At 34.5% G+C, this 26588-nt stretch overlaps 6 protein-coding genes and 1 pseudogene across 7 annotated transcripts; 2 read left to right on the plus strand and 5 right to left on the minus strand.

Annotated features, from left to right (window-relative positions):
* The first annotated feature begins 418 nt into the window (after positions 1-418).
* LOC128164156 (ATP-dependent DNA helicase RecQ-like) lies at positions 419-6139 on the plus strand. 2 transcript variants are annotated; one of them, XM_052827896.1, is made up of 3 exons: positions 419-974; positions 1498-4368; positions 4938-6139. In XM_052827896.1, exons 2-3 carry the CDS (start codon positions 3920-3922, stop codon positions 5290-5292), a joined length of 804 nt encoding a protein of 267 aa, XP_052683856.1. In that variant the 5' UTR covers positions 419-974; positions 1498-3919; the 3' UTR covers positions 5293-6139. The 2 variants fall into 2 exon arrangements, with proteins under 2 accessions (XP_052683856.1, XP_052683855.1); XM_052827895.1 differs by lacking the exon at positions 4938-6139 and having other exon boundaries at positions 1498-3360.
* A 143-nt stretch (positions 6140-6282) lies between these two features.
* LOC128164157 (uncharacterized) lies at positions 6283-8674 on the minus strand. The gene is made up of 2 exons (XM_052827897.1): positions 8481-8674; positions 6283-8347 (listed from the first exon to the last, which is right to left on the minus strand). The coding sequence occupies exons 1-2, from the start codon at positions 8662-8664 to the stop codon at positions 7503-7505; spliced, it is 1029 nt and encodes a 342-aa protein (XP_052683857.1). The 5' UTR covers positions 8665-8674; the 3' UTR covers positions 6283-7502.
* LOC128164155 (uncharacterized) lies at positions 8542-13077 on the minus strand. Its single transcript, XM_052827894.1, has 5 exons — positions 12522-13077; positions 11514-11957; positions 10560-10698; positions 8772-8879; positions 8542-8680 (listed from the first exon to the last, which is right to left on the minus strand). Exons 1-4 carry the CDS (start codon positions 13056-13058, stop codon positions 8839-8841), a joined length of 1161 nt encoding a protein of 386 aa, XP_052683854.1. The 5' UTR covers positions 13059-13077; the 3' UTR covers positions 8542-8680; positions 8772-8838.
* Positions 13078-14439: 1362 nt separating this feature from the next.
* Positions 14440-16675, plus strand: LOC128164272 (ATP-dependent DNA helicase RecQ-like). The gene is made up of 2 exons (XM_052828045.1): positions 14440-14903; positions 15473-16675. Exons 1-2 carry the CDS (start codon positions 14455-14457, stop codon positions 16638-16640), a joined length of 1617 nt encoding a protein of 538 aa, XP_052684005.1. The 5' UTR covers positions 14440-14454; the 3' UTR covers positions 16641-16675.
* A 143-nt stretch (positions 16676-16818) lies between these two features.
* On the minus strand, positions 16819-19211 carry LOC128164274 (uncharacterized). Its single transcript, XM_052828047.1, has 2 exons — positions 19018-19211; positions 16819-18884 (listed from the first exon to the last, which is right to left on the minus strand). The coding sequence occupies exons 1-2, from the start codon at positions 19199-19201 to the stop codon at positions 18040-18042; spliced, it is 1029 nt and encodes a 342-aa protein (XP_052684007.1). The 5' UTR covers positions 19202-19211; the 3' UTR covers positions 16819-18039.
* LOC128164273 (uncharacterized) lies at positions 19079-24755 on the minus strand. Its single transcript, XM_052828046.1, has 5 exons — positions 24200-24755; positions 23192-23635; positions 22238-22376; positions 19309-19416; positions 19079-19217 (listed from the first exon to the last, which is right to left on the minus strand). The coding sequence occupies exons 1-4, from the start codon at positions 24734-24736 to the stop codon at positions 19376-19378; spliced, it is 1161 nt and encodes a 386-aa protein (XP_052684006.1). The 5' UTR covers positions 24737-24755; the 3' UTR covers positions 19079-19217; positions 19309-19375.
* A 245-nt stretch (positions 24756-25000) lies between these two features.
* Positions 25001-26541, minus strand: LOC128163169 (uncharacterized; annotated as a pseudogene).
* Positions 26542-26588: the final 47 nt, after the last annotated feature.

The following is a 26588-nucleotide window of genomic DNA, read 5'->3' on the forward strand; positions in this document are numbered from 1 at the left end:
GAAAGGTGACAAACCTAAACAATTTTAAAAAAAATACTGGGGCCCAATTACTCTTTTGAATGTTCTCTATAAACTTATTTCATGGTGCCTAAGTTATAGAATTAAATCCTCCTTAGATTGTTTGATATCAAAAACTTCTATCTCCTGGAACTTTATTTACAAAGTTTTAAGATATTTGGTTTTGGTGAAAACATAATCACTTGGATAAAAATCCTAAACACCAAGATTACAGCTTCTGTTTTATTCTGTTTTACACTGTGGTATGCAATCGGAAAAAATCTCCTATATATTGAGGTTGTAGACAAGGCGACCCAATACGCAAGTTCCAAGATACCTGCTCTCTAGTAAGGGGGGTACATTTAATACCGTTGAGTGCGCGTCGGTGGGTACAAATATCCAAGGACGCTTCGAATGAAAATGGCGGAACCGAGTGTTGTCAGTTATGTTAAAAACATGCTCAAACCCAAGCTTAGGTCATTTCTTTTGGCAAGAGGAATCACTGTTACTGACTATAATGTGTCACAACTTCGAGAGCTCGCTATTAAAGCATCGGAAATGAATTAACCGGTTATATCGCAAAAAGACGACGCCATCGATTCGTTCAGAAAACGCTCTACGATTGCCCTTAAAGATCGAGTGATAAACTTTCCATTTGTGTGCGATGTAAGTTTGAAAAGTTGGACATATGATTTGTCATGCATGCCAGACATAGTTTGTGCAGATATGTTCGTCCATTTACTCTCTACTGCCCAGTGGACAGCAGACCGCACCAAGTGTTACAAACAAGAGAGGGGGTATAGATTGTTTAAATGCAACCATATCAGTGCCGTTTAGTGCCATGCATTACCCGAAGACCATATGTACATTCGAGTCAAATGTCTGAGAGAAACTTCGCACAGTGAAAAGCCATACTTCGTCTGGTGTATGACTGACAGCAATGGCATCATCAAATCAGCTGGATGTGAATGTACAGCGTAAGTTTCTGTTATCATAGTTTTCTAATTTTTAAGATCAATAAGCTTTTATAAAAATTAGTTTTTATTCCTTCAAACTTGCATTGTTTATCAATAAACATTCCTGGTACATAATGTATGTTTATTTATTCAGTAATCACTTAAGGGCCCTCAAGGGGTATTTACTCATTTTAAATGTAGGGCTTACAATGTTTACATATGATGGGCTATTATTAAAGTTTGATATGCGTAAAAATTTGGTTGCAAGTGACTTACATGCATAACCGTAGTTTCATATAGATATTCAAGCTGTGATTTATCAATGATTCAATTTTTAATCTGAAAAATTGTATTATTTAATGAATTAAAATTACATTTATATATAAAATATTTAATTACTATAAGTAAGATACGTTATGCACTGGGAATCATTCAATGAGACTGAACTGACCATGGGTAATCACTTAGGTAAAAACCAGCCTGGTATCAATCTGGCCTCATATATATTCTTAAATTTTAAGAATTATCCTGCTCTCTGTTTTAGGGATGACGGTGGTTGTAAACACGTCGTTAGCTCTCCTGTTTAGCTTAGTTGAGTGGAGTGAGCGGCATACCGACAGGAACACAGCAACATGTACAGATGTCCAGTGTTTGTGGGACAAGCCGAGTAGAGAGTCGAAGCCCAAAACACTTGATGATATTAATAAATCTGACATTAATAGGGTCTGTCCTTACACACATATCTATCATCCTATTCATGAGGAAAATGTTACAGATGATGATTTTGAAATGGAAATTTTTGAGCTTGTTAAGAATTATGATCCACAAATCATAGAAGTTTTAGACAAAGATTGTACAAATAATAATAATGTTAATGAACCCCAACCTATACCATTACTTGCTTTATCATATAGACAAAGTAAATGTAGTATGCCATTTGTCAAATTTATGCAAGAAAGTATAGATAAGTCAGGTTGTATGGAGATTGACACTTTAACTGAGGGTCAGAGTGAAAATGTGAACTGGTTTAAGTATAGAGTAGGCAGAATTACTGCATCAATTGTGCATGATGTGGTTAAATATAAAGCAGACAATGTCCACAACTCTATTGTTAAAAAGATTTTAACAGAAAAGTTAGATGTCTCAAGTCCTGCAATTTTATATGGGAGAGAAAGAGAGCCATTAGCAAGAGAATTGTATGATACTCAATGTAAAACTGATCACTGTAAACACAATGTAAAAATTCCAGGTCTTTTGGTAAATCCAAAATATCCACATATTGCTGCAAGTCCTGATGGTGTTGTTACTTGTGATTGTTGTCGGAAAACTTTATTAGAAATCAAATGTCCATATAAATACAGATATTGCACTCTGGATCAAATTTGTTGAGAAAATTATCACATTTTTCTAGATTCAAATAATGAAATGAGGCTTAAGCACACCTCTCCATGGTATTATCAGATTCAGTGTCAGTTAGCTGTTGCAGATTTATTGTATTGTGATTTTGTGATGTACTTAGAGGGTGTAGCAGCTTGTAAACACAAAATTCATGTTGAAAGAATTGAGTTCAATGCACAGTTCTGGGCAGAATGTTTGAAAAGTATTAATTCATTTTATGAAAAAATTGTTGTCCCAAGACTCTTGTCTGTATAAATACTTACCCAAAATGATACTGCACATTTTCTTCATTCATCTACATTGTTCTGTGAATCAATATTAGATCATGTACATAAACTGTTATGAAGATCATTTTATGCATGTACATGCATGTAAGTATCCTAATAAGCATGTATTTTTCAGTTTTTCCTAATGCTTTCTTTCTATGATTTCATCATCTCCATGATTCAAAATTGTTAAAAGAATACTGAATTCTCTTGTTTGAAATTTTTATTAATGTATACAATTTTTAAATCTCCTTGAAATATGTATACATATAATTACAATTATATTGTGACTTGATTATGTCAATCAGCAAGTCTAACTATTGGGTTTCTTAATATATTGCACTAATATCAGTTTTAAAATTTTGAAAATGAACAACATTTTAGTATGTAAATATATATAACACAATATTTTCAATATACATGTGTGTGCAAAAATTATTGCTAGATATTTCATGCATTTTATGGATGATTTGTAGACTTATTGGACATGACTTATATTTGTAAATGGCGCATATGAATTAATGAAATCAGTTTGTAGCATGGGCAAAAACAATTTTAATACAGTCACAAGGTAGTTAGACTTCTAATTGTCTTCATCCTTTTTTTTACATTGAAGATTAATTGTATTTTCAAAATTATGCATATGATGACATATCATAAATTTTTTCCAAAAAAAAATATAATTATAGTAAAACTGAAAAATGCTTCTCATTACACAAATAAATGCAGGAAATCATGAACAATGATGTTGTTGAATTCATTTTCTTACTAGTTTTGGCATCAGATTACACAGAAGGACACCGACTTTTACCATTTGATTAACAACTGGTTTCAGATGCCATGATATATTATTACCCAGTAGCTTGAACAGTTTCAACGTTGCATTGCTCGCTCAACTTATATGCGCAACTTTGCAATTTTTCTAGTTTGCTTTATTTCATTAACATTTAATTTTTTTTTTCTTGCCCCATGTACATTTTCTTGTAAATGGTGGAATATTCAGAGTGGCTTTCCTTTTTGTTAACAAATCTCTAATAGTAAACCCCCTATCAGCCATGACATCATCTCCCTCCTCAATTAACTCAAGAAAATTTGAATGTTCAGTAATAAACCATCTTCGCTAGCCAAGGGTTTACGATCCGCTTCTCTCCTCTACAACCCTTGGCGGATTTAGTTCTCATTTCGTAGCTTAGAGAAGCGCCTACTAGCGGATAATAAGATAACACCAGTTTCCATTACATCATTTTTAACCAATAAGATTGCGCGTATCGAACGTAGTTTGGATTTAGAGAAAAAACAAAAATGGCTGCGCCCAGTATGCATTGTATGTTCGACGAGATTCGCAAAACTTTCCAAATCAGCGAAATTACAGACAACCAGCGAAAAGCCATCGCAGCAGTGATAAATGGTCACGATGTTTTTGTGGGAACAAGAACGGGGAGCGGCAAATCTTTGACTTACGAGTGTTTACCCATAGCAAGACCGAAATCTATAACACTTGTGATTGCCCCACTTGTCACCATTATGTCGGAGCAGTGCAGTAAACTGGAGCGTCTAGGATTCCGGGCTACGTATATTGGTAAAGATCATTCAGAAACGGAAAACATCAAACGTGGACTGTATGATTTTGTGTTTGGTAGCCCGGAGATTTTAGTAGGCGATGTCACATGGCGAGAGGTTTTGAAGACCCAAGTATACCAAGAAAAGCTTAAACTAATTGTTGTTGACGAGGCACATACAGTACTACAGTGGTAAGTGGTAAAGTAAATTGTAGTTAAACTCTGTGTAAAACATCCTTTCCTACAAAACATGTCGTGCCTTGGGGAATCAAAAACGCCAAGGATGGTCAGATGTAGATAGATACACAGAGGCTTGGTTGTCACATAGTGCAGTTCTTTACAATTATTTTATTAGTTGTTCCCAAAGACAAAATGATTAAAATTGTAAATCATATATGTATTTTTGTGCACCCAGCCTGCGCCCCTTCTAAAATTGTCAAATTTAACGTAAAATGAAAGAAATACTATAAAAGTGTACTGAGCAAAAAATACATTTTACCCTGCAAAAATCTCTTGAATCCAGGAGCTTCCGGGGTTTCGCCCCCTGGACTACCATCAGGGCTTTGCCCTGGACCCATTGGAGGCCTCAAAGTTACCGCAGACCCCCTGCCTACATTTAGCGCTACCTCTAACTTTATATCCTGGAACTGCCCCTGTAAGCAATTCTTGTTTAGGGCCAGTTAATATGATAAACTTTACAATGCCAATTTACTATGAATTTTCAAAGTACTTGTATAATGTAGTGCACTATTTTTTTTCAGGGGAGAAAGTGATGGTGAAGATGATCCTTTTCGAGTATGGTTTTCTAAGATAGGAGAGCTTAGATCCCTCTGTCCTTCGGCATCATTAGCAGCTTTGACAGCAACATCTGGGCCAGTGCAGAGAAGAAAAATTATGAAACTTTTGTGTTTTCAAGCCAACAGTACCATTATCTTAGACTCACCAGATAGGAAAAATATTAAAATCTCATCACAGTGTATCCCAAACAATGAAAATTTACAGAAAGTGTTTCACTGGTTGATAGAGGACCTGAAAATAAAAAAGACAAGCTTCCAAGATATATTATTTTCTGTGAAAGAATTCAAGATGTCTCCAAAATTTACACATTATTTGTAAAAATCTTTGGAAATAACTGCGATTTATTTGACATGTTCCACAGTAAGACAAGTGAGAAGGTAAAAGACAAAATAAGAAAAGACATGAACACTGATGGGACAATAAGAATTCTTGTGTGTACCAATGCTGCAGGGATGGGGGTCAATTTCCATGGTGTGAACAATATAATTCACTTTAATTTACCCAGACAAATGGATACCTTTGTTCAGCAGATGGGAAGGGCTGGCAGAGATGGTGGACAATCACACAACCTAATTCTCTACAAGACACATAAAGGACACTTGAAAAGAGTTGATCCTGTTTTAGTCAGACTAGCAAAAGATAACAGCAAATGTCGGCATGAATTGCTATGTGAAGCATACTTAGTAGCTCATAGCACTATATCCCCTCTTCATAACTGCTGTGATGTCTGTGACAAAAAATGTGAATGTAAACAAAGTGAGTGTCCATATACTCATAGATCTTTTTTAAAGGATGAATGTGAATCTGAATCATCTGATGATGAAGAAATTTGTAGACAAGTTTCAGACAATGACAGAAAGATTTTGAACCAAAAACTTATTTCATATAAACATTCTATGTCATTTTCTGCTTGTGGAGGTATTGTTGATATTATACATGGTTTAACTGATGAGCTTGTAACTCTTATAGTGCAAAAGTGTGACAAAATATTTACTCCTGATGATGTTCTTAAAAATTTTCCTATATGGTCTTTCCAAACAGCTTTTGAAATATGCACTATTGTTTCAGAGGTTTTTGGAGATACAGAAATGTATAATCTGCTTGAAGAAACTGAAGATGAAGAATTTTAATGTTTCTTTCCTTTCATTAAAATTTCCTTGATTTATTGATGAGTGTTATATTAATCATTTTTATGAAAACAAGCAAAACTTAGCATTTTGAAATGATGTTAAGGTGCCTCACTACACCTTGAAATAGTTTCTCAAATCAGCAGAAAATTACTTGAATATGAAAGTAATTATGATGGATAAGAAATATATATGTCAAATAGGCGAAAAAATGTGTAATTTTAGATAAAAATGATATTTTCAAAAATTTCATTTAGTAAACATGAACAAAAGCCCCAGGCAGATTCGAACTCATGATCTGCGGTTCACAAGCCTGATACTTTAACCACTGAGCTCTGACGATATACATCTGAATCGATTTATACAGTTTATCAAAACATTTAAATTGCCATCTTGTGACGTAGTGTCGTAAAAAGTATAAGTCTTGGTGTAGTGAAGTACCTTAATTGGTTAATCAGAAAAAAAACCTTATTTCAAATTGATGACAAGAATTCCAATAAATATTGCTATGAATACCAGGTATTTAATTTGTAAGTTATAGATAATAAAGATTGGTACATTTTTTTTGTAATTTCGCACTTTCAGAATGTTACGTAGTAGTACTTCAAATTCTTTATAAGCCTGTGGGACACACTAAATACGCATCAAGAGGCCACCCTTGCAAATATTTCTGTTTAATGTACAACGTGCATCCTTTCATCTTCAAGGATAGAGAAAAATTAACAAAGTTGAAATTAAAAATTGAAAAACAGCAAAACTTTTTTTTTTTTTTTTTTTTTAGAAAGAACTGTGAATATAAAAAAAAATCCTTTACTTAGTCCATGAACATATCTTTTGGGGTGATATGACAGAGTACATCAAACAAAATATTATTTTCATTGACGCTAGAAACAGAAATAACTTATACATGTACCGGTAGTTACTGGGCATTCAGCGTGCTGTTTGCTTAAGGAGGCTGGGTGGTTAACAAATTGCCCATCAGATCTACCTAAAGATTATATGGATTTTTTTTGGCCATAAACTTTTGAATAATTCGCTACATCTTAATACAAAGCTCTCTATCTAAAAGAAATTTCTGGTAAAATATTCTGCAAATGACCAAGACCACCCAGCCTTCTAAAAGAAATAAAATCATATATGCACAATAAACAAAAGAAATTAAAATTTAAAAAAAAATCATTTGGTTACTTTTATGTTTATTAAGTACACTTAAGTGAGCTTTGTCATATGAAAAATGGCAAATAACTTTGGAAATGTCTCAAGTCAAAAAGTTGACTGATATCAAGTTTTAAAGTTTTGTGAAATGTTTACAGCTTTCATAAAACATATCAACCAATTTTTGGTATGTTTGGAGTAAAAGAAATTGCATTCTTCTTTTCAATTGAAAAGTTTTTCAAAAAATTACAATGTCTCATAAGAAAGTCTCTCTTTATTGTCTGTTAACCATTTATGTAGGTCTGTAACTTTGACCCGAGAGAAGACTTCAGAAAATCCTGGAAATTTACTAAACTCGCGCCCTGGTATGTAGTCAAATATTTCAGCAGACTGCAGCTCCTTGACCATAGCAGTGATATCATTAACTTTTGATGGTTCTGGTCTTCTTGTTCCTCCTCTCCCTTTCTTACATTCTTCTTGCATATTCTTTGTGATTTCTTCTTGGATTTGTAATGCAAGAGCAGCAGATCGAACACTTTCATAGGTGGCATTAGCTCCCTGAGCACGAACTTTCTTCTTAACTGCCTGCACTAGCAATTCTACAAGGTTATCATTTGGTATATTGTGTCCTAAATTACTGTGCAGGTTTGCAGTGCAATTCCAAATGTATTCATATGCCATTCTTGGTGTCAGTAAGGAAAAGCAGTATGCCATAAACCGAAACAACCAGAGTTGATACTTAACATGGTTGCCAATGCGAGATAAAAGCATTTGGAACTTTGAATTTCTTAGAATTCTCTCTCCGTCACCCATCTTGTATGCGTCATTTGTGTCCCGCAAAAGCAGAGAACATTTCATGAACGAGGCCCGGTATAGTGCAATGTGATCCTTCTTGGATGAACTGTTTGTGACTTCCTCCAAAAAAACCCAATCATGTTCTTTCCTTAGATGTCTTTGCAAGCCTCCAATTGTTTTGAATTTCTTGGTGCATGCTTCACATAAATATTTCTGTTGCCTGGTATCATACATGTCCTGTAATTGTCTGGTCTGTGTGTCTAATGCTGCAGTTCTTTCTGAAATGAACAGGACTTCTGCAAAAAAGGAAACACATTTGATATATACATGTACGAATAAAGTTTCAATATAACTTGTTTAAATCATGACTGAAGTAGAATAATATTTACTGAAAATGCAAGATATTAAAGTAAATTAACTTCAAATTACCATCAGTAATCTTTATGTATTTGTCTAAAATATCTTTGGCAATTTTGGCAATGTAATTCAATTGCTGTTCTTCAGGAAGAATATCGAAGAGAGGTTGATAACTGCTGGGTATTGCATCAATGTCCGGCAAATCTAAAAGATGCATGCAAGCTCCAACAATATAGGAATCCAGGCAATCCTCCATGAAAGAGTAATGGGCTCTGAATTAAAGAATTTATATGTCTTGGGTAAATCACAAAAAGAGATTTAGATTAATTTTGTATAGATAAACTCTTTTTTACAGTTAATTACCTGTACTTCTGAATTACTTCCATCAATTCTACCGACAAAATTTCTGAGGTGACAAAGACTTCCTTTATCATGCGCAGATGTAGTTTTGTAGAATGTCTGATATATGAACTGCAAAAAAAAAAGTGTAAGGACTATTAAAATTAGAAGTTGGCAAAAATTTCTTGACCTTACTATGATCAATATGGCCCAATTATTGACCATGAAGAAAAAATATGCACTTTAAGGATTGTCAATTGAATAAAAACTTCCTATTGATAAATATCATAGAACAGAATCACTTCATTTTACAACATTAATAATCCTTGGGTCATCATTAATAAAATCTTTGTTTCCTGTAACTGGATCCTAAATTTTGAAGTTGGATAGCTAGGAAGGTAATTTATTCTGGTATATGATTAGAAATAATATTGAACCACCATATTGTGTCCATCAATTTGGAAAACATTTCGCAATCAAAAAATATATATTCTGATAAATTAACAAAAAACTATTTTCAGTCAGCCAGAATTAATTGGGTTAATAACTGTGGAATCATTTAAATTCATGGGGACCAATTTTCAAGGATTGTCACTTTTTATATCATTTGTGGGGATTTAATTTCGTGGATGCCTTGGTTACTGTTTCAGTTACAAAGATAACTTTTTCTAAAATTGTTTTCCTTGAGGATTTAAATTTGTGGGGGAGGGGTACCCACAAATACCACAAAAATTGAGCCACCACGAATTCTAATGATTCCATAGTATGTCACAGGAAACAGAATTTTCAAATTTGCAAATTCAAATTCAAATACATTTCATTATCTATCTATCTATCAATCATTATCTATCTATCTATCTATCTATCTAGATAGATAGATAGATAGACAGATAGATAGATACAACTCTAAAGCAAAAATATAAAATATATAACTGTTTGCCATACATGCAAGAATTGTTTAAAATAATGTTGAACTTAATAAGTTGGAAATTTTAAAACAAATTAACAACAACTGCAACAATTAACAACATTGCTCCTAAAAACTGTAAACAAGGAACTTCAAATAACAACAACTAACAACATGCCTTCTGAAAACTGTAAACAAGGAACTTCAAACAACAACAACTAACGACATGCCTTCTGAAAACTGTCAACAAGGAACTTCAACTTCTCAATGAAATACCAAGAGCAGGTTCATCATTCGATGCAAGCCCTCTGGTCTGTGGACAGCTCCAGCAAGTCTCTCAAAATCTGTCTGGCCATTAAACATGGCAAGCTGTGCCGAATGTGCTCTTTCATTTGTTAACACATCACCACCAAAAACTTTTTTTTTAATAACTGATGGATTATCATCATCTGTTCTTGGTATGTAATTAGTATGGATATTCTCTAAGATGCTGATCATATCTTCAGCTTTGTTCTCACTTTTATCCAAAAGGTCAAGTATGGCAAAGTCTGATTTCCTGGATAATTCTTCCAAATGAAGATGTGATATAAACTTGGGCAAACAGTTCTTATACTTTTTCAAGCAACCAATATAATTTACCAGGACATGCATGATGTGGAAAATGAAATTCCTATCCAATGTGTTACAGTCATTGATATTCGGAACAAATGTACTGTTCTCTACTGAACTGATCTCAGCTATTGGTTGCGAATCATCTAGTTCTGGGTTTAAAACTCGTTTTTTCAAACCGACAAGCAGAAACCAGTGCCAGCTTTTCCTCCGCCTGTCTTTACTCATTTGTGAAGGATTTCTACTTATGTCGATGTTGTCCCCAATAATATCACTACACTGCACATGAGACATACCTGTTTTTTCTAATTCAAGCTTTTCTCTCAGCATCAAACTTTCGATATTTTCCGCTTTCCGCTCAAGTAGTTGTTGCTTGTGTTTGGATGCTGCAGAAGAGGAAACGCACAGGCCCATCTTGCCTAATGTATCTATTGTCTGCAAGTAAATAATTGTATGTACAATGGTGATACTGTTTAAATGAACACAACATGAAATATAAAGCTTAAACAACACATATTAGAAAATTTGGACAGGTGACTGGCCACAAATTATCAGAGAAGCTCACTTGCACCTTCAATGTAGGTGAGCTAATTAATACATGTACATTTTATCTTCTTTAAAGCTGCTTCTATTTTTGGCTATTACAGTACCAAATAATTTTCTAAACAAATAATCTATCTAAACAACTTATAGACGTTCACCTATTTACACCAGCAGAATCGTCCTCTTTTCAAATTTAAGAATATTTGAAGTAAATAAATAAAATTTCTGTACACTAAAAATGCATTATGGGCTTGTTAAGAAAAGGGAACCATTTGATTTCGCCCCCCGATTAACTGGGTTTATATTTATCCACATATTATGCATTGCTTTAAAGTTTAAACACAACAAACTTTGGAAAGATTAGTGAAAGATGTACAATGATTTATTCTTGATTTGCAAAAATACGTTTGAAGTATTATTTCCTTTAATTAGAGCGAATGTCAAGTTCGTGATACAAGCATACCCGCCTCGACGTCGTGGGGCGAGTCTTAATAAGGGGCGAAATCATATAACACACTTTTATATAAAGTTTGTTTTGTAAACCAACTTTGTGTAACATTTTGCGATTGAAATATGGCTTAAGAGAAAACTATTTTGATGCTTACTATTTCACACCTATTTAACAAAAAAATCATTTAAAAGCGTATGTAAAATTTGATATGAAATCAGACCAAGCAGATTTAACTGTTATGGATAATGAAGAATACCTCATCTGTTGCACCACCATGGTCCAAAATCTGTGCTACTACATGGTGAAAAGCAGATAAATGCTTGTTGCGGAACTTCAATGCGATGGCACCTGTAACAACTGTTCCCAAATCAGATCCTTTGACGACATGCTGTAAAATCCCATGAAGAAGTGGTGCTCTCTTCTGAATTTCAACATTCAAAGTGCTTGCTGAAAATGTAGCAAGATTTTCACTACTGCAGTTTCTTAGCATGGAAATATCTTTCCTGGAGCACAGGTTCATACACTCTTTGTTAACTTCGTTATATACACATTTATTCACTGAATCTTTCAGTGAAGATTTGTAGATAAGTCTGCCTATTCTGTCTTTTGATGAATGCTGTGACACACTTTTTACTATTCTCTGAAAATCTCCTCGTGGAATAACCCTGCTTTTGATTTTATTGGCAGACATGTACATCACCTATAAAAACATTAACAGTTGATCAGTTTATAATTATTTTGACAAAAAACCCTTCTTTAAAATATTTCATTAAACAGATCTGACCACTAGCTCTATTCATTCAGGCCCTGAGGTCTGTAAATATTTTAATCAATCATAATGTTTATTCAGGCAAGTAGCATCATTTATGAAAGTGGGGAGGGGTGAGGGGACCTCGTCCGAAACCTTGACAAGCTATAAAAAAACTTAGCAGCCAATTGTCAAAATCCATTATAGTGCTTTGCTATTTTCCATACCATTTTTTGGAAACAGTCCTTAAAAGTTGGGGGTGGGGTGGGGGGGGGGGTGGGGGTGGGGGTGGCAAGTACCTCCAAATTCAAATTTATATATGTATATTTAAAAAAATCTTTGTTGCCCAAAAAGTGGGGGGTTAGCCCCCTACCCCCGATGTAACGTGCCCGATATTTACATATCTATAATCACTTAAAATATTCCTTAAAATAACAACTAGTATATTCATTAGTTAAAAGGAAAAATAATTTTGAATACGTTAACTATGAATACACGTATATTATATAGATATACCTTGACTTTACTTGGCGAGAACAATTTCACATTCACTCGCTTTGGTTGGGGGTCTGCAGATTTATTTTCTTCTGTTACAGTTCTTTTTGGCAGAATTGTTCGTTCAGTCGTTTTCTTGGGTGTAAACAACAAAGGTTTCTTGCATTTCCGTGGTGTAGGGGAATGGTAAGTTATGCGCTTCCCGGAGTCTAGGAGTTTAGGGGTCCTCGGAGCCGACTCTGAAGTAACGAACTGTTGACGTCGCGGGGACTTTATTGCAGCATTGGAAGATAAATATGTGTCCCGTAAACTCTTCAGTAGCGACGACTTTTCGACATTCAATGTCTGGACTTTGTGTTTCAAGTCAAATTCGATCTTTGACAATTTGTTCAATTTACAAAAACAAAACCCACAAACGTACTTTGATAAACCATCATCATCTCGTGGAGTATAACCTAAAACTTCTGTAAGTTGAGATGAGACCCCGAATGTAGGAGTAAAAATTGTTCTGCGGTTTTTCACAGGCAAAACCTCATGGCAAAGCCTGCACACCGCCATTGTTGTACCCAATTCTCAATCGTCAAGACTCTTTTTTCGAACATAAATATTAGAGTTCAGAAGATTTAGACTAGTTGTTTACACATTCTCTCTTCTCGCACGTGGTTGAACGTAAAACAATTTTTGATTGGATGCAGGGGTTAGCCACTGCGTCCAATCAAATGTAGATAAGTGAAGCTACGAAATGAGAACTAAATCCGCCAAGGGTTGTAGAGGAGAGAAGCGGATCGTAAACCCTTGGCTAGCGAAGATGGTAATAAACCTGTCGGAAACATTTCCACCATAAACATCGGAGACAAAAATAAATGTACCTGATGGAGAAATTCCAAGTAAACATTTTCCAGTGTTTTTTGACTTGTATGTACTGTACGTTTCAGACTGAGCAGATGGGGATCTTGGTCTTTGAAAAAAAAATCAGTGCAATCAATTATTACTCTAGTTATACCCCCGCTCCGAAGGAGAGGGGGTATACTGTTTTACCCTTGTGTGTCTGTCTGTCCGTCCGTCTGTCCGTCTGTCTGTCCGTCTGTCTGTATGTCCGTCCGTAACAAAAATTTCTGTCGCATTTATCTGAGCAACTATTTATTGCAGATGCTTGAAATTTTTACACAGTGTTTGTTAAGGCATGTCATATCGTGGGATATATTTTTGTATCAATCGGACGTCAACTTCCTGTTATAAATGACGACTTTGCTTTTTTAAACCAAAATTTTCAAACAAATTTCCGTCAAAGATTTCTCAGCAACTATTTATCGCAGATGCTTGAAATTTTAACATACTATTTGTTTAGGCATGCTATATCGTGGGATATATTTTTGTATCAATCGGACGTCAACTTCCTGTTAAATGACGACTTTGCTTTTTTAAACCAAAATTTTCAAACAAATTTTTGTCAAAGATTTCTCAGCAACTATTTATCGCAGATGCTTGAAATTTTTACACACTATTTGTTTAGGCATGCCATATCGTGGGATATATTTTTGTATCAATCGGACGTCAACTTCCTGTTAAATGAGTACTTAATCTTTGTTTATTTTAGCCAAAATTTTCAAACAAATTTTCCTCAAAGATTTCTCAGCAGCTATTTATCGCAGATGCTTGAAATTTTAACACACTATTTGTTTAGGCATGCCATATTATGGGATATATTTCTGTACCAATCATATGCCAGCTTTCTGTTAAATGTCGACTTTGCTTATTTTGCATCATCTTCGCTAGCCAAGGGTTTACGATCCGCTTCTCTCCTCTACAACCCTTGGCGGATTTAGTTCTCATTTCGTAGCTTAGAGAAGCGCCTACTAGCGGATAATAAGATAACACCAGTTTCCATTACATCATTTTTAACCAATAAGATTGCGCGTATCGAACGTAGTTTGGATTTAGAGAAAAAACAAAAATGGCTGCGCCCAGTATGCATTGTATGTTCGACGAGATTCGCAAAACTTTCCAAATCAGCGAAATTACAGACAACCAGCGAAAAGCCATCGCAGCAGTGATAAATGGTCACGATGTTTTTGTGGGAACAAGAACGGGGAGCGGCAAATCTTTGACTTACGAGTGTTTACCCATAGCAAGACCGAAATCTATAACACTTGTGATTGCCCCACTTGTCACCATTATGTCGGAGCAGTGCAGTAAACTGGAGCGTCTAGGATTCCGGGCTACGTATATTGGTAAAGATCATTCAGAAACGGAAAACATCAAACGTGGACTGTATGATTTTGTGTTTGGTAGCCCGGAGATTTTAGTAGGCGATGTCACATGGCGAGAGGTTTTGAAGACCCAAGTATACCAAGAAAAGCTTAAACTAATTGTTGTTGACGAGGCACATACAGTACTACAGTGGTAAGTGGTAAAGTAAATTGTAGTTAAACTCTGTGTAAAACATCCTTTCCTACAAAACATGTCGTGCCTTGGGGAATCAAAAACGCCAAGGATGGTCAGATGTAGATAGATACACAGAGGCTTGGTTGTCACGTAGTGCAGTTCTTTACAATTATTTTATTAGTTGTTCCCAAAGACAAAATGATTAAAATTGTAAATCATATATGTATTTTTGTGCACCCAGCCTGCGCCCCTTCTAAAATTGTCAAATTTAACGTAAAATGAAAGAAATACTATAAAAGTGTACTGAGCAAAAAATACATTTTACCCTGCAAAAATCTCTTGAATCCAGGAGCTTCCGGGGTTTCGCCCCCTGGACTACCATCAGGGCTTTGCCCTGGACCCATTGGAGGCCTCAAAGTTACCGCAGACCCCCTGCCTACATTTAGCGCTACCTCTAACTTTATATCCTGGAACTGCCCCTGTAAGCAATTCTTGTTTAGGGCCAGTTAATATGATAAACTTTACAATGCCAATTTACTATGAATTTTCAAAGTACTTGTATAATGTAGTGCACTATTTTTTTTCAGGGGAGAAAGTGATGGTGAAGATGATCCTTTTCGAGTATGGTTTTCTAAGATAGGAGAGCTTAGATCCCTCTGTCCTTCGGCATCATTAGCAGCTTTGACAGCAACATCTGGGCCAGTGCAGAGAAGAAAAATTATGAAACTTTTGTGTTTTCAAGCCAACAGTACCATTATCTTAGACTCACCAGATAGGAAAAATATTAAAATCTCATCACAGTGTATCCCAAACAATGAAAATTTACAGAAAGTGTTTCACTGGTTGATAGAGGACCTGAAAATAAAAAAAGACAAGCTTCCAAGATATATTATTTTCTGTGAAAGAATTCAAGATGTCTCCAAAATTTACACATTATTTGTAAAAATCTTTGGAAATAACTGCGATTTATTTGACATGTTCCACAGTAAGACAAGTGAGAAGGTAAAAGACAAAATAAGAAAAGACATGAACACTGATGGGACAATAAGAATTCTTGTGTGTACCAATGCTGCAGGGATGGGGGTCAATTTCCATGGTGTGAACAATATAATTCACTTTAATTTACCCAGACAAATGGATACCTTTGTTCAGCAGATGGGAAGGGCTGGCAGAGATGGTGGACAATCACACAACCTAATTCTCTACAAGACACATAAAGGACACTTGAAAAGAGTTGATCCTGTTTTAGTCAGACTAGCAAAAGATAACAGCAAATGTCGGCATGAATTGCTATGTGAAGCATACTTAGTAGCTCATAGCACTATATCCCCTCTTCATAACTGCTGTGATGTCTGTGACAAAAAATGTGAATGTAAACAAAGTGAGTGTCCATATACTCATAGATCTTTTTTAAAGGATGAATGTGAATCTGAATCATCTGATGATGAAGAAATTTGTAGACAAGTTTCAGACAATGACAGAAAGATTTTGAACCAAAAACTTATTTCATATAAACATTCTATGTCATTTTCTGCTTGTGGAGGTATTGTTGATATTATACATGGTTTAACTGATGAGCTTGTAACTCTTATAGTGCAAAAGTGTGACAAAATATTTACTCCTGATGATGTTCTTAAAAATTTTCCTATATGGTCTTTCCAAACAGCTTTTGAAATATGCACTATTGTTTCAGAGGTTTTTGGAGATACAGAAATGTATAATCTGCTTGAAGAAACTGAAGATGAAGAATTTTAATGTTTCTTTCCTTTCATTAAAATTTCCTTGATTTATTGATGAGTGTTATATTAATCATTTTTATGAAAACAAGCAAAACTTAGCATTTTGAAATGATGTTAAGGTGCCTCACTACACCTTGAAATAGTTTCTCAAATCAGCAGAAAATTACTTGAATATGAAAGTAATTATGATGGATAAGAAATATATATGTCAAATAGGCGAAAAAATGTGTAATTTTAGATAAAAATGATATTTTCAAAAATTTCATTTAGTAAACATGAACAAAAGCCCCAGGCAGATTCGAACTCATGATCTGCGGTTCACAAGCCTGATACTTTAACCACTGAGCTCTGACGATATACATCTGAATCGATTTATACAGTTTATCAAAACATTTAAATTGCCATCTTGTGACGTAGTGTCGTAAAAAGTATAAGTCTTGGTGTAGTGAAGTACCTTAATTGGTTAATCAGAAAAAAAACCTTATTTCAAATTGATGACAAGAATTCCAATAAATATTGCTATGAATACCAGGTATTTAATTTGTAAGTTATAGATAATAAAGATTGGTACATTTTTTTTGTAATTTCGCACTTTCAGAATGTTACGTAGTAGTACTTCAAATTCTTTATAAGCCTGTGGGACACACTAAATACGCATCAAGAGGCCACCCTTGCAAATATTTCTGTTTAATGTACAACGTGCATCCTTTCATCTTCAAGGATAGAGAAAAATTAACAAAGTTGAAATTAAAAATTGAAAAACAGCAAAACTTTTTTTTTTTTTTTTTTTTTTAGAAAGAACTGTGAATATAAAAAAAAATCCTTTACTTAGTCCATGAACATATCTTTTGGGGTGATATGACAGAGTACATCAAACAAAATATTATTTTCATTGACGCTAGAAACAGAAATAACTTATACATGTACCGGTAGTTACTGGGCATTCAGCGTGCTGTTTGCTTAAGGAGGCTGGGTGGTTAACAAATTGCCCATCAGATCTACCTAAAGATTATATGGATTTTTTTTGGCCATAAACTTTTGAATAATTCGCTACATCTTAATACAAAGCTCTCTATCTAAAAGAAATTTCTGGTAAAATATTCTGCAAATGACCAAGACCACCCAGCCTTCTAAAAGAAATAAAATCATATATGCACAATAAACAAAAGAAATTAAAATTTAAAAAAAAATCATTTGGTTACTTTTATGTTTATTAAGTACACTTAAGTGAGCTTTGTCATATGAAAAATGGCAAATAACTTTGGAAATGTCTCAAGTCAAAAAGTTGACTGATATCAAGTTTTAAAGTTTTGTGAAATGTTTACAGCTTTCATAAAACATATCAACCAATTTTTGGTATGTTTGGAGTAAAAGAAATTGCATTCTTCTTTTCAATTGAAAAGTTTTTCAAAAAATTACAATGTCTCATAAGAAAGTCTCTCTTTATTGTCTGTTAACCATTTATGTAGGTCTGTAACTTTGACCCGAGAGAAGACTTCAGAAAATCCTGGAAATTTACTAAACTCGCGCCCTGGTATGTAGTCAAATATTTCAGCAGACTGCAGCTCCTTGACCATAGCAGTGATATCATTAACTTTTGATGGTTCTGGTCTTCTTGTTCCTCCTCTCCCTTTCTTACATTCTTCTTGCATATTCTTTGTGATTTCTTCTTGGATTTGTAATGCAAGAGCAGCAGATCGAACACTTTCATAGGTGGCATTAGCTCCCTGAGCACGAACTTTCTTCTTAACTGCCTGCACTAGCAATTCTACAAGGTTATCATTTGGTATATTGTGTCCTAAATTACTGTGCAGGTTTGCAGTGCAATTCCAAATGTATTCATATGCCATTCTTGGTGTCAGTAAGGAAAAGCAGTATGCCATAAACCGAAACAACCAGAGTTGATACTTAACATGGTTGCCAATGCGAGATAAAAGCATTTGGAACTTTGAATTTCTTAGAATTCTCTCTCCGTCACCCATCTTGTATGCGTCATTTGTGTCCCGCAAAAGCAGAGAACATTTCATGAACGAGGCCCGGTATAGTGCAATGTGATCCTTCTTGGATGAACTGTTTGTGACTTCCTCCAAAAAAACCCAATCATGTTCTTTCCTTAGATGTCTTTGCAAGCCTCCAATTGTTTTGAATTTCTTGGTGCATGCTTCACATAAATATTTCTGTTGCCTGGTATCATACATGTCCTGTAATTGTCTGGTCTGTGTGTCTAATGCTGCAGTTCTTTCTGAAATGAACAGGACTTCTGCAAAAAAGGAAACACATTTGATATATACATGTACGAATAAAGTTTCAATATAACTTGTTTAAATCATGACTGAAGTAGAATAATATTTACTGAAAATGCAAGATATTAAAGTAAATTAACTTCAAATTACCATCAGTAATCTTTATGTATTTGTCTAAAATATCTTTGGCAATTTTGGCAATGTAATTCAATTGCTGTTCTTCAGGAAGAATATCGAAGAGAGGTTGATAACTGCTGGGTATTGCATCAATGTCCGGCAAATCTAAAAGATGCATGCAAGCTCCAACAATATAGGAATCCAGGCAATCCTCCATGAAAGAGTAATGGGCTCTGAATTAAAGAATTTATATGTCTTGGGTAAATCACAAAAAGAGATTTAGATTAATTTTGTATAGATAAACTCTTTTTTACAGTTAATTACCTGTACTTCTGAATTACTTCCATCAATTCTACCGACAAAATTTCTGAGGTGACAAAGACTTCCTTTATCATGCGCAGATGTAGTTTTGTAGAATGTCTGATATATGAACTGCAAAAAAAAAAGTGTAAGGACTATTAAAATTAGAAGTTGGCAAAAATTTCTTGACCTTACTATGATCAATATGGCCCAATTATTGACCATGAAGAAAAAATATGCACTTTAAGGATTGTCAATTGAATAAAAACTTCCTATTGATAAATATCATAGAACAGAATCACTTCATTTTACAACATTAATAATCCTTGGGTCATCATTAATAAAATCTTTGTTTCCTGTAACTGGATCCTAAATTTTGAAGTTGGATAGCTAGGAAGGTAATTTATTCTGGTATATGATTAGAAATAATATTGAACCACCATATTGTGTCCATCAATTTGGAAAACATTTCGCAATCAAAAAATATATATTCTGATAAATTAACAAAAAACTATTTTCAGTCAGCCAGAATTAATTGGGTTAATAACTGTGGAATCATTTAAATTCATGGGGACCAATTTTCAAGGATTGTCACTTTTTATATCATTTGTGGGGATTTAATTTCGTGGATGCCTTGGTTACTGTTTCAGTTACAAAGATAACTTTTTCTAAAATTGTTTTCCTTGAGGATTTAAATTTGTGGGGGAGGGGTACCCACAAATACCACAAAAATTGAGCCACCACGAATTCTAATGATTCCATAGTATGCTGCCATCGTGAAAGTTGACAAAACTATCCTATCCTATCCTATATCCTGTATCCTGCATCCTATCCTGCAAATAAGCTCTATCCTATCCTATCCTATCCCATACTTTCAAAATATAGGAATGCAAGTTAAATGAAACGAAATTTAAGAATAAAATGATTTTATCAATTAATGTAGTACTCAAAATGAATAATTAAATCTTAAAACCGAATATTCATCGAGCGGGATAATTTACTTACCTGTGCTACGGTAAAATTAAATCGTACGCGGGATGGACACAATAACGTAAACAAACAGGTAAGCGATTCCATTTTTGATTTAATTATATTAATGCATAAAAAACAGATAAATAACTTCGATGCACTTATTGATGAACTGTTTAGTCACATATTTTTATCAAATTATTTTCTTACCACATATAACTGAGCGTAATTCTCGTTATTCGAGCGATTCGTTCGGCGATAAATGTAAACACGATCTGGAAATAAATAATTTCTTTAGGAAGTTTCCATCGTTTATAGTTAAACCACTCGAAGTTATTTTTAAAGTATAAATTCTTAAACATTTATAGCTAGCTAACATTTATTAATTCGATATGTTCAGGTTAATATCGGACAGAAATATGCGTCCCTGTTACATGTATTGGGCATCGAAGAAATTATATGAAACGTGAAGCAATGTCTGTTTCTTGTATACATGTTTATCTTTTAAAATGCCAAATTGGTCGTTTATAAATTCAAGCTTTTATTAATTTGCAGACTTTAAATGAAGTAAATACAGAAATCTATTTCTGACGTTGTCAGATGTTGCATCGAATTCTCGCAGTAACTCCTTACTTGCGTACGAATTAAAAAGATGTAGCGCCGACATTTTAGCGCGCATTAATGTTATTCACCGCGTTCTTGATATAATAATTATTCTTAAATGGTTTAACTTGTAAAACGTATTAAATTGACATTGAAAATACATTGTTTAGCCAATTTTCGTTTCGCAAAATAACTCTGAAATTTATACTCGAATCTGATTGGCTACAGGATGCAGGATAGGATAGGATAGGATAGGATAGAACTTAACTTTTATATTTCTATCATGTATCGTGCATCCTGCATCCTATCCTATCCTATCCTTGTCAACTTTCAGGATAGCAGCACTGTATGTCACAGGAAACAGAATTTTCAAATTTGCAAATTCAAATACATTTCATTATCTATCTATCTATCAATCATTATCTATCTATCTATCTATCTATCTAGATAGATAGACAGATAGATAGATACAACTCTAAAGCAAAAATATAAAATATATAACTGTTTGCCATACATGCAAGAATTGTTTAAAATAATGTTGAACTTAATAAGTTGGAAATTTTAAAACAAATTAACAACAACTGCAACAATTAACAACATTGCTCCTAAAAACTGTAAACAAGGAACTTCAAATAACAACAACTAACAACATGCCTTCTGAAAACTGTAAACAAGGAACTTCAAATAACAACAACTAACGACATGCCTTCTGAAAACTGTCAACAAGGAACTTCAACTTCTCAATGAAATACCAAGAGCAGGTTCATCATTCGATGCAAGCCCTCTGGTCTGTGGACAGCTCCAGCAAGTCTCTCAAAATCTGTCTGGCCATTGAACATGGCAAGCTGTGCCGAATGTGCTCTTTCATTTGTTAACACATCACCACCAAAAACTTTTTTTTTAATAACTGATGGATTATCATCATCTGTTCTTGGTATGTAATTAGTATGGATATTCTCTAAGATGCTGATCATATCTTCAGCTTTGTTCTCACTTTTATCCAAAAGGTCAAGTATGGCAAAGTCTGATTTCCTGGATAATTCTTCCAAATGAAGATGTGATATAAACTTGGGCAAACAGTTCTTATACTTTTTCAAGCAACCAATATAATTTACCAGGACATGCATGATGTGGAAAATGAAATTCCTATCCAATGTGTTACAGTCATTGATATTCGGAACAAATGTACTGTTCTCTACTGAACTGATCTCAGCTATTGGTTGCGAATCATCTAGTTCTGGGTTTAAAACTCGTTTTTTCAAACCGACAAGCAGAAACCAGTGCCAGCTTTTCCTCCGCCTGTCTTTACTCATTTGTGAAGGATTTCTACTTATGTCGATGTTGTCCCCAATAATATCACTACACTGCACATGAGACATACCTGTTTTTTCTAATTCAAGCTTTTCTCTCAGCATCAAACTTTCGATATTTTCCGCTTTCCGCTCAAGTAGTTGTTGCTTGTGTTTGGATGCTGCAGAAGAGGAAACGCACAGGCCCATCTTGCCTAATGTATCTATTGTCTGCAAGTAAATAATTGTATGTACAATGGTGATACTGTTTAAATGAACACAACATGAAATATAAAGCTTAAACAACACATATTAGAAAATTTGGACAGGTGACTGGCCACAAATTATCAGAGAAGCTCACTTGCACCTTCAATGTAGGTGAGCTAATTAATACATGTACATTTTATCTTCTTTAAAGCTGCTTCTATTTTTGGCTATTACAGTACCAAATAATTTTCTAAACAAATAATCTATCTAAACAACTTATAGACGTTCACCTATTTACACCAGCAGAATCGTCCTCTTTTCAAATTTAAGAATATTTGAAGTAAATAAATAAAATTTCTGTACACTAAAAATGCATTATGGGCTTGTTAAGAAAAGGGAACCATTTGATTTCGCCCCCCGATTAACTGGGTTTATATTTATCCACATATTATGCATTGCTTTAAAGTTTAAACACAACAAACTTTGGAAAGATTAGTGAAAGATGTACAATGATTTATTCTTGATTTGCAAAAATACGTTTGAAGTATTATTTCCTTTAATTAGAGCGAATGTCAAGTTCGTGATACAAGCATACCCGCCTCGACGTCGTGGGGCGAGTCTTAATAAGGGGCGAAATCATATAACACACTTTTATATAAAGTTTGTTTTGTAAACCAACTTTGTGTAACATTTTGCGATTGAAATATGGCTTAAGAGAAAACTATTTTGATGCTTACTATTTCACACCTATTTAACAAAAAAATCATTTAAAAGCGTATGTAAAATTTGATATGAAATCAGACCAAGCAGATTTAACTGTTATGGATAATGAAGAATACCTCATCTGTTGCACCACCATGGTCCAAAATCTGTGCTACTACATGGTGAAAAGCAGATAAATGCTTGTTGCGGAACTTCAATGCGATGGCACCTGTAACAACTGTTCCCAAATCAGATCCTTTGACGACATGCTGTAAAATCCCATGAAGAAGTGGTGCTCTCTTCTGAATTTCAACATTCAAAGTGCTTGCTGAAAATGTAGCAAGATTTTCACTACTGCAGTTTCTTAGCATGGAAATATCTTTCCTGGAGCACAGGTTCATACACTCTTTGTTAACTTCGTTATATACACATTTATTCACTGAATCTTTCAGTGAAGATTTGTAGATAAGTCTGCCTATTCTGTCTTTTGATGAATGCTGTGACACACTTTTTACTATTCTCTGAAAATCTCCTCGTGGAATAACCCTGCTTTTGATTTTATTGGCAGACATGTACATCACCTATAAAAACATTAACAGTTGATCAGTTTATAATTATTTTGACAAAAAACCCTTCTTTAAAATATTTCATTAAACAGATCTGACCACTAGCTCTATTCATTCAGGCCCTGAGGTCTGTAAATATTTTAATCAATCATAATGTTTATTCAGGCAAGTAGCATCATTTATGAAAGTGGGGAGGGGTGAGGGGACCTCGTCCGAAACCTTGACAAGCTATAAAAAAACTTAGCAGCCAATTGTCAAAATCCATTATAGTGCTTTGCTATTTTCCATACCATTTTTTGGAAACAGTCCTTAAAAGTTGGGGGTGGGGTGGGGGGGGGGGTGGGGGTGGGGGTGGCAAGTACCTCCAAATTCAAATTTATATATGTATATTTAAAAAAATCTTTGTTGCCCAAAAAGTGGGGGGTTAGCCCCCTACCCCCGATGTAACGTGCCCGATATTTACATATCTATAATCACTTAAAATATTCCTTAAAATAACAACTAGTATATTCATTAGTTAAAAGGAAAAATAATTTTGAATACGTTAACTATGAATACACGTATATTATATAGATATACCTTGACTTTACTTGGCGAGAACAATTTCACATTCACTCGCTTTGGTTGGGGGTCTGCAGATTTATTTTCTTCTGTTACAGTTCTTTTTGGCAGAATTGTTCGTTCAGTCGTTTTCTTGGGTGTAAACAACAAAGGTTTCTTGCATTTCCGTGGTGTAGGGGAATGGTAAGTTATGCGCTTCCCGGAGTCTAGGAGTTTAGGGGTCCTCGGAGCCGACTCTGAAGTAACGAACTGTTGACGTCGCGGGGACTTTATTGCAGCATTGGAAGATAAATATGTGTCCCGTAAACTCTTCAGTAGCGACGACTTTTCGACATTCAATGTCTGGACTTTGTGTTTCAAGTCAAATTCGATCTTTGACAATTTGTTCAATTTACAAAAACAAAACCCACAAACGTACTTTGATAAACCATCATCATCTCGTGGAGTATAACCTAAAACTTCTGTAAGTTGAGATGAGACCCCGAATGTAGGAGTAAAAATTGTTCTGCGGTTTTTCACAGGCAAAACCTCATGGCAAAGCCTGCACACCGCCATTGTTGTACCCAATTCTCAATCGTCAAGACTCTTTTTTCGAACATAAATATTAGAGTTCAGAAGATTTAGACTAGTTGTTTACACATTCTCTCTTCTCGCACGTGGTTGAACGTAAAACAATTTTTGATTGGATGCAGGGGTTAGCCACTGCGTCCAATCAAATGTAGATAAGTGAAGCTACGAAATGAGAACTAAATCCGCCAAGGGTTGTAGAGGAGAGAAGCGGATCGTAAACCCTTGGCTAGCGAAGATGATTTTGCATATTCACATCAGAGCGAGGGTATCACTGGTGAGCATTGGCTCACAGATATCTTGTTTTAGGATAGGTATTTCTAAAAGATTTTGGCATGTACTTTTTAACCGGTAGTTTACTTTGCCATTTTATTAACAAGCAAGTAGCAAGAAATGTTATCCAGGTAAAAAAAAATTGTGAAACACGTGAATTTGAATTTCCAAATATTTCAGACAAAAGAAATTCAACTAATCCATCTAAATCGAACTAGTGTAAGTATAGATTCATGAAATAAGGTTAATTTACGTGATGGTCCTGGTTTGTTTTTTAATCCTTGCTGACAATTTTTTCATTTGCACTATTGGGACCATTCCAATATTTCAAATTTAAACATTTTGAAGAAATACAATTGAATAAGCTAAACAATAATGCTATAGATGGAAATCCCGTATATTGTCGGACAGACGCATCAGAACTTGTAACCTTCTCTACAAAGACCTTTCTAAAAATGAGTCTTTGCAGTTCACACATCTTTCCATATATTCCATTTGAACAAATGAAATGTCTGTCTGGCATTCAGTGGAAATGGTGATACGCTCATTATTTCCAATATCACAATAGGGGTGATCTCTTGGAGGCATCTATCGTTCTGTATCACTCAGCATCTGAATACCGGTACTTTTGACTGAATCTGTATAATAAGTATATAAGTAATATTTAGTGTGTATATATTCTTTAAATGAAATAGAGGTGCAAAGTATTGATCGATGTATATGTATATGCATTTGTATAATACGTTTTGTATGTAAATACATGTACTGGTTTATTGTACGTAATACATGAAAATATCTACTAACCTGTTGGACTCGGTTCTGTATACTGAGCTTCCACCTCACCAACCAAATATGGAACACTGTCACCCTCATACAGATTGGTAAGAGCAGCATATTCTCCATCATTTTGATTGGAGGGAATATCAACATTGCTGTTGACGCTTGTTGAGTTTGTTGTGGATCTGTTAAAGGGGCAAGATAATTGTTAATCCCTTACACAATAATACTAGTATTTAGTCCTACACAACACATAATACAGTGTAATGTATTATTTTTAAAAAGTATCTAATATTTGACAGTGTAAGGATTCATTATTATGAATTATTATCATTATGTTTTATTATAATATGAATTATGCAACATGGACTTAAAGAGCTCTAACGAATGGTGCTTTAACTGTTTGATGTTGGGGGTGGGGGTCATGATTGATTAAACGACATATAACATGGGCATAATAATAATTACCTTAGTGCACATGTTTTATAGTTGTTGTAGGGGAAAAGTGTTGGTACAGTTTCACCTTGGGCAAAATGACGGGAACATATTCTCGTATACTTAGTTGTTTACCAACTAACTTCTCGGCGAATCAGCCGCAAACATCGTAAATATTCTCGTCTGTTTTTACGCCTATCAGGTAAAGAAATGAACGTTACATCTCTCATCCAAGGATATTTATCTAACTGCTGTAATTTTCGTTTCGAAGCCGAACATTCTGGAACACAACAGCTAAGATACGGCATGTTGTTATATGCAGACGATGTCAGCGTGACTTTGTACAAAATTATAG

Source organism: Crassostrea angulata, chromosome 9 (assembly GCF_025612915.1).
Source record: "Crassostrea angulata isolate pt1a10 chromosome 9, ASM2561291v2, whole genome shotgun sequence".
Taxonomy (NCBI): Eukaryota; Metazoa; Mollusca; class Bivalvia; order Ostreida; family Ostreidae; genus Magallana; species Magallana angulata.

What these genes read in the sequence shown, in the direction of transcription:
- LOC128164274 (XM_052828047.1), bottom strand. Translation starts at nt 19,201, where the DNA reads ATGGAGGATTGCCTGGATTCCTATATTGTTGGAGCTTGCATGCATCTT. An exon ending in ATACATAAAGATTACTGATG is followed by an intron (nt 18,885 to 19,017) that starts GTAATTTGAAGT and finishes CCTTTTTTGCAG; the next exon opens with AAGTCCTGTTCATTTCAGAA.
- LOC128164273 (XM_052828046.1), bottom strand. Translation starts at nt 24,736, where the DNA reads ATGGCGGTGTGCAGGCTTTGCCATGAGGTTTTGCCTGTGAAAAACCGC. An exon ending in TCTCGCCAAGTAAAGTCAAG is followed by an intron (nt 23,636 to 24,199) that starts GTATATCTATAT and finishes ATGTTTTTATAG; the next exon opens with GTGATGTACATGTCTGCCAA. An exon ending in ATGGTGGTGCAACAGATGAG is followed by an intron (nt 22,377 to 23,191) that starts GTATTCTTCATT and finishes ATTTACTTGCAG; the next exon opens with ACAATAGATACATTAGGCAA.
- LOC128164157 (XM_052827897.1), bottom strand. Translation starts at nt 8,664, where the DNA reads ATGGAGGATTGCCTGGATTCCTATATTGTTGGAGCTTGCATGCATCTT. An exon ending in ATACATAAAGATTACTGATG is followed by an intron (nt 8,348 to 8,480) that starts GTAATTTGAAGT and finishes CCTTTTTTGCAG; the next exon opens with AAGTCCTGTTCATTTCAGAA.
- LOC128164155 (XM_052827894.1), bottom strand. Translation starts at nt 13,058, where the DNA reads ATGGCGGTGTGCAGGCTTTGCCATGAGGTTTTGCCTGTGAAAAACCGC. An exon ending in TCTCGCCAAGTAAAGTCAAG is followed by an intron (nt 11,958 to 12,521) that starts GTATATCTATAT and finishes ATGTTTTTATAG; the next exon opens with GTGATGTACATGTCTGCCAA. An exon ending in ATGGTGGTGCAACAGATGAG is followed by an intron (nt 10,699 to 11,513) that starts GTATTCTTCATT and finishes ATTTACTTGCAG; the next exon opens with ACAATAGATACATTAGGCAA.
- LOC128164156 (XM_052827895.1), top strand. Translation starts at nt 938, where the DNA reads ATGGCATCATCAAATCAGCTGGATGTGAATGTACAGC. An exon ending in GCTGGATGTGAATGTACAGC is followed by an intron (nt 975 to 1,497) that starts GTAAGTTTCTGT and finishes TCTCTGTTTTAG; the next exon opens with GGATGACGGTGGTTGTAAAC.
- LOC128164272 (XM_052828045.1), top strand. Translation starts at nt 14,455, where the DNA reads ATGGCTGCGCCCAGTATGCATTGTATGTTCGACGAGATTCGCAAAACT. An exon ending in GCACATACAGTACTACAGTG is followed by an intron (nt 14,904 to 15,472) that starts GTAAGTGGTAAA and finishes ATTTTTTTTCAG; the next exon opens with GGGAGAAAGTGATGGTGAAG.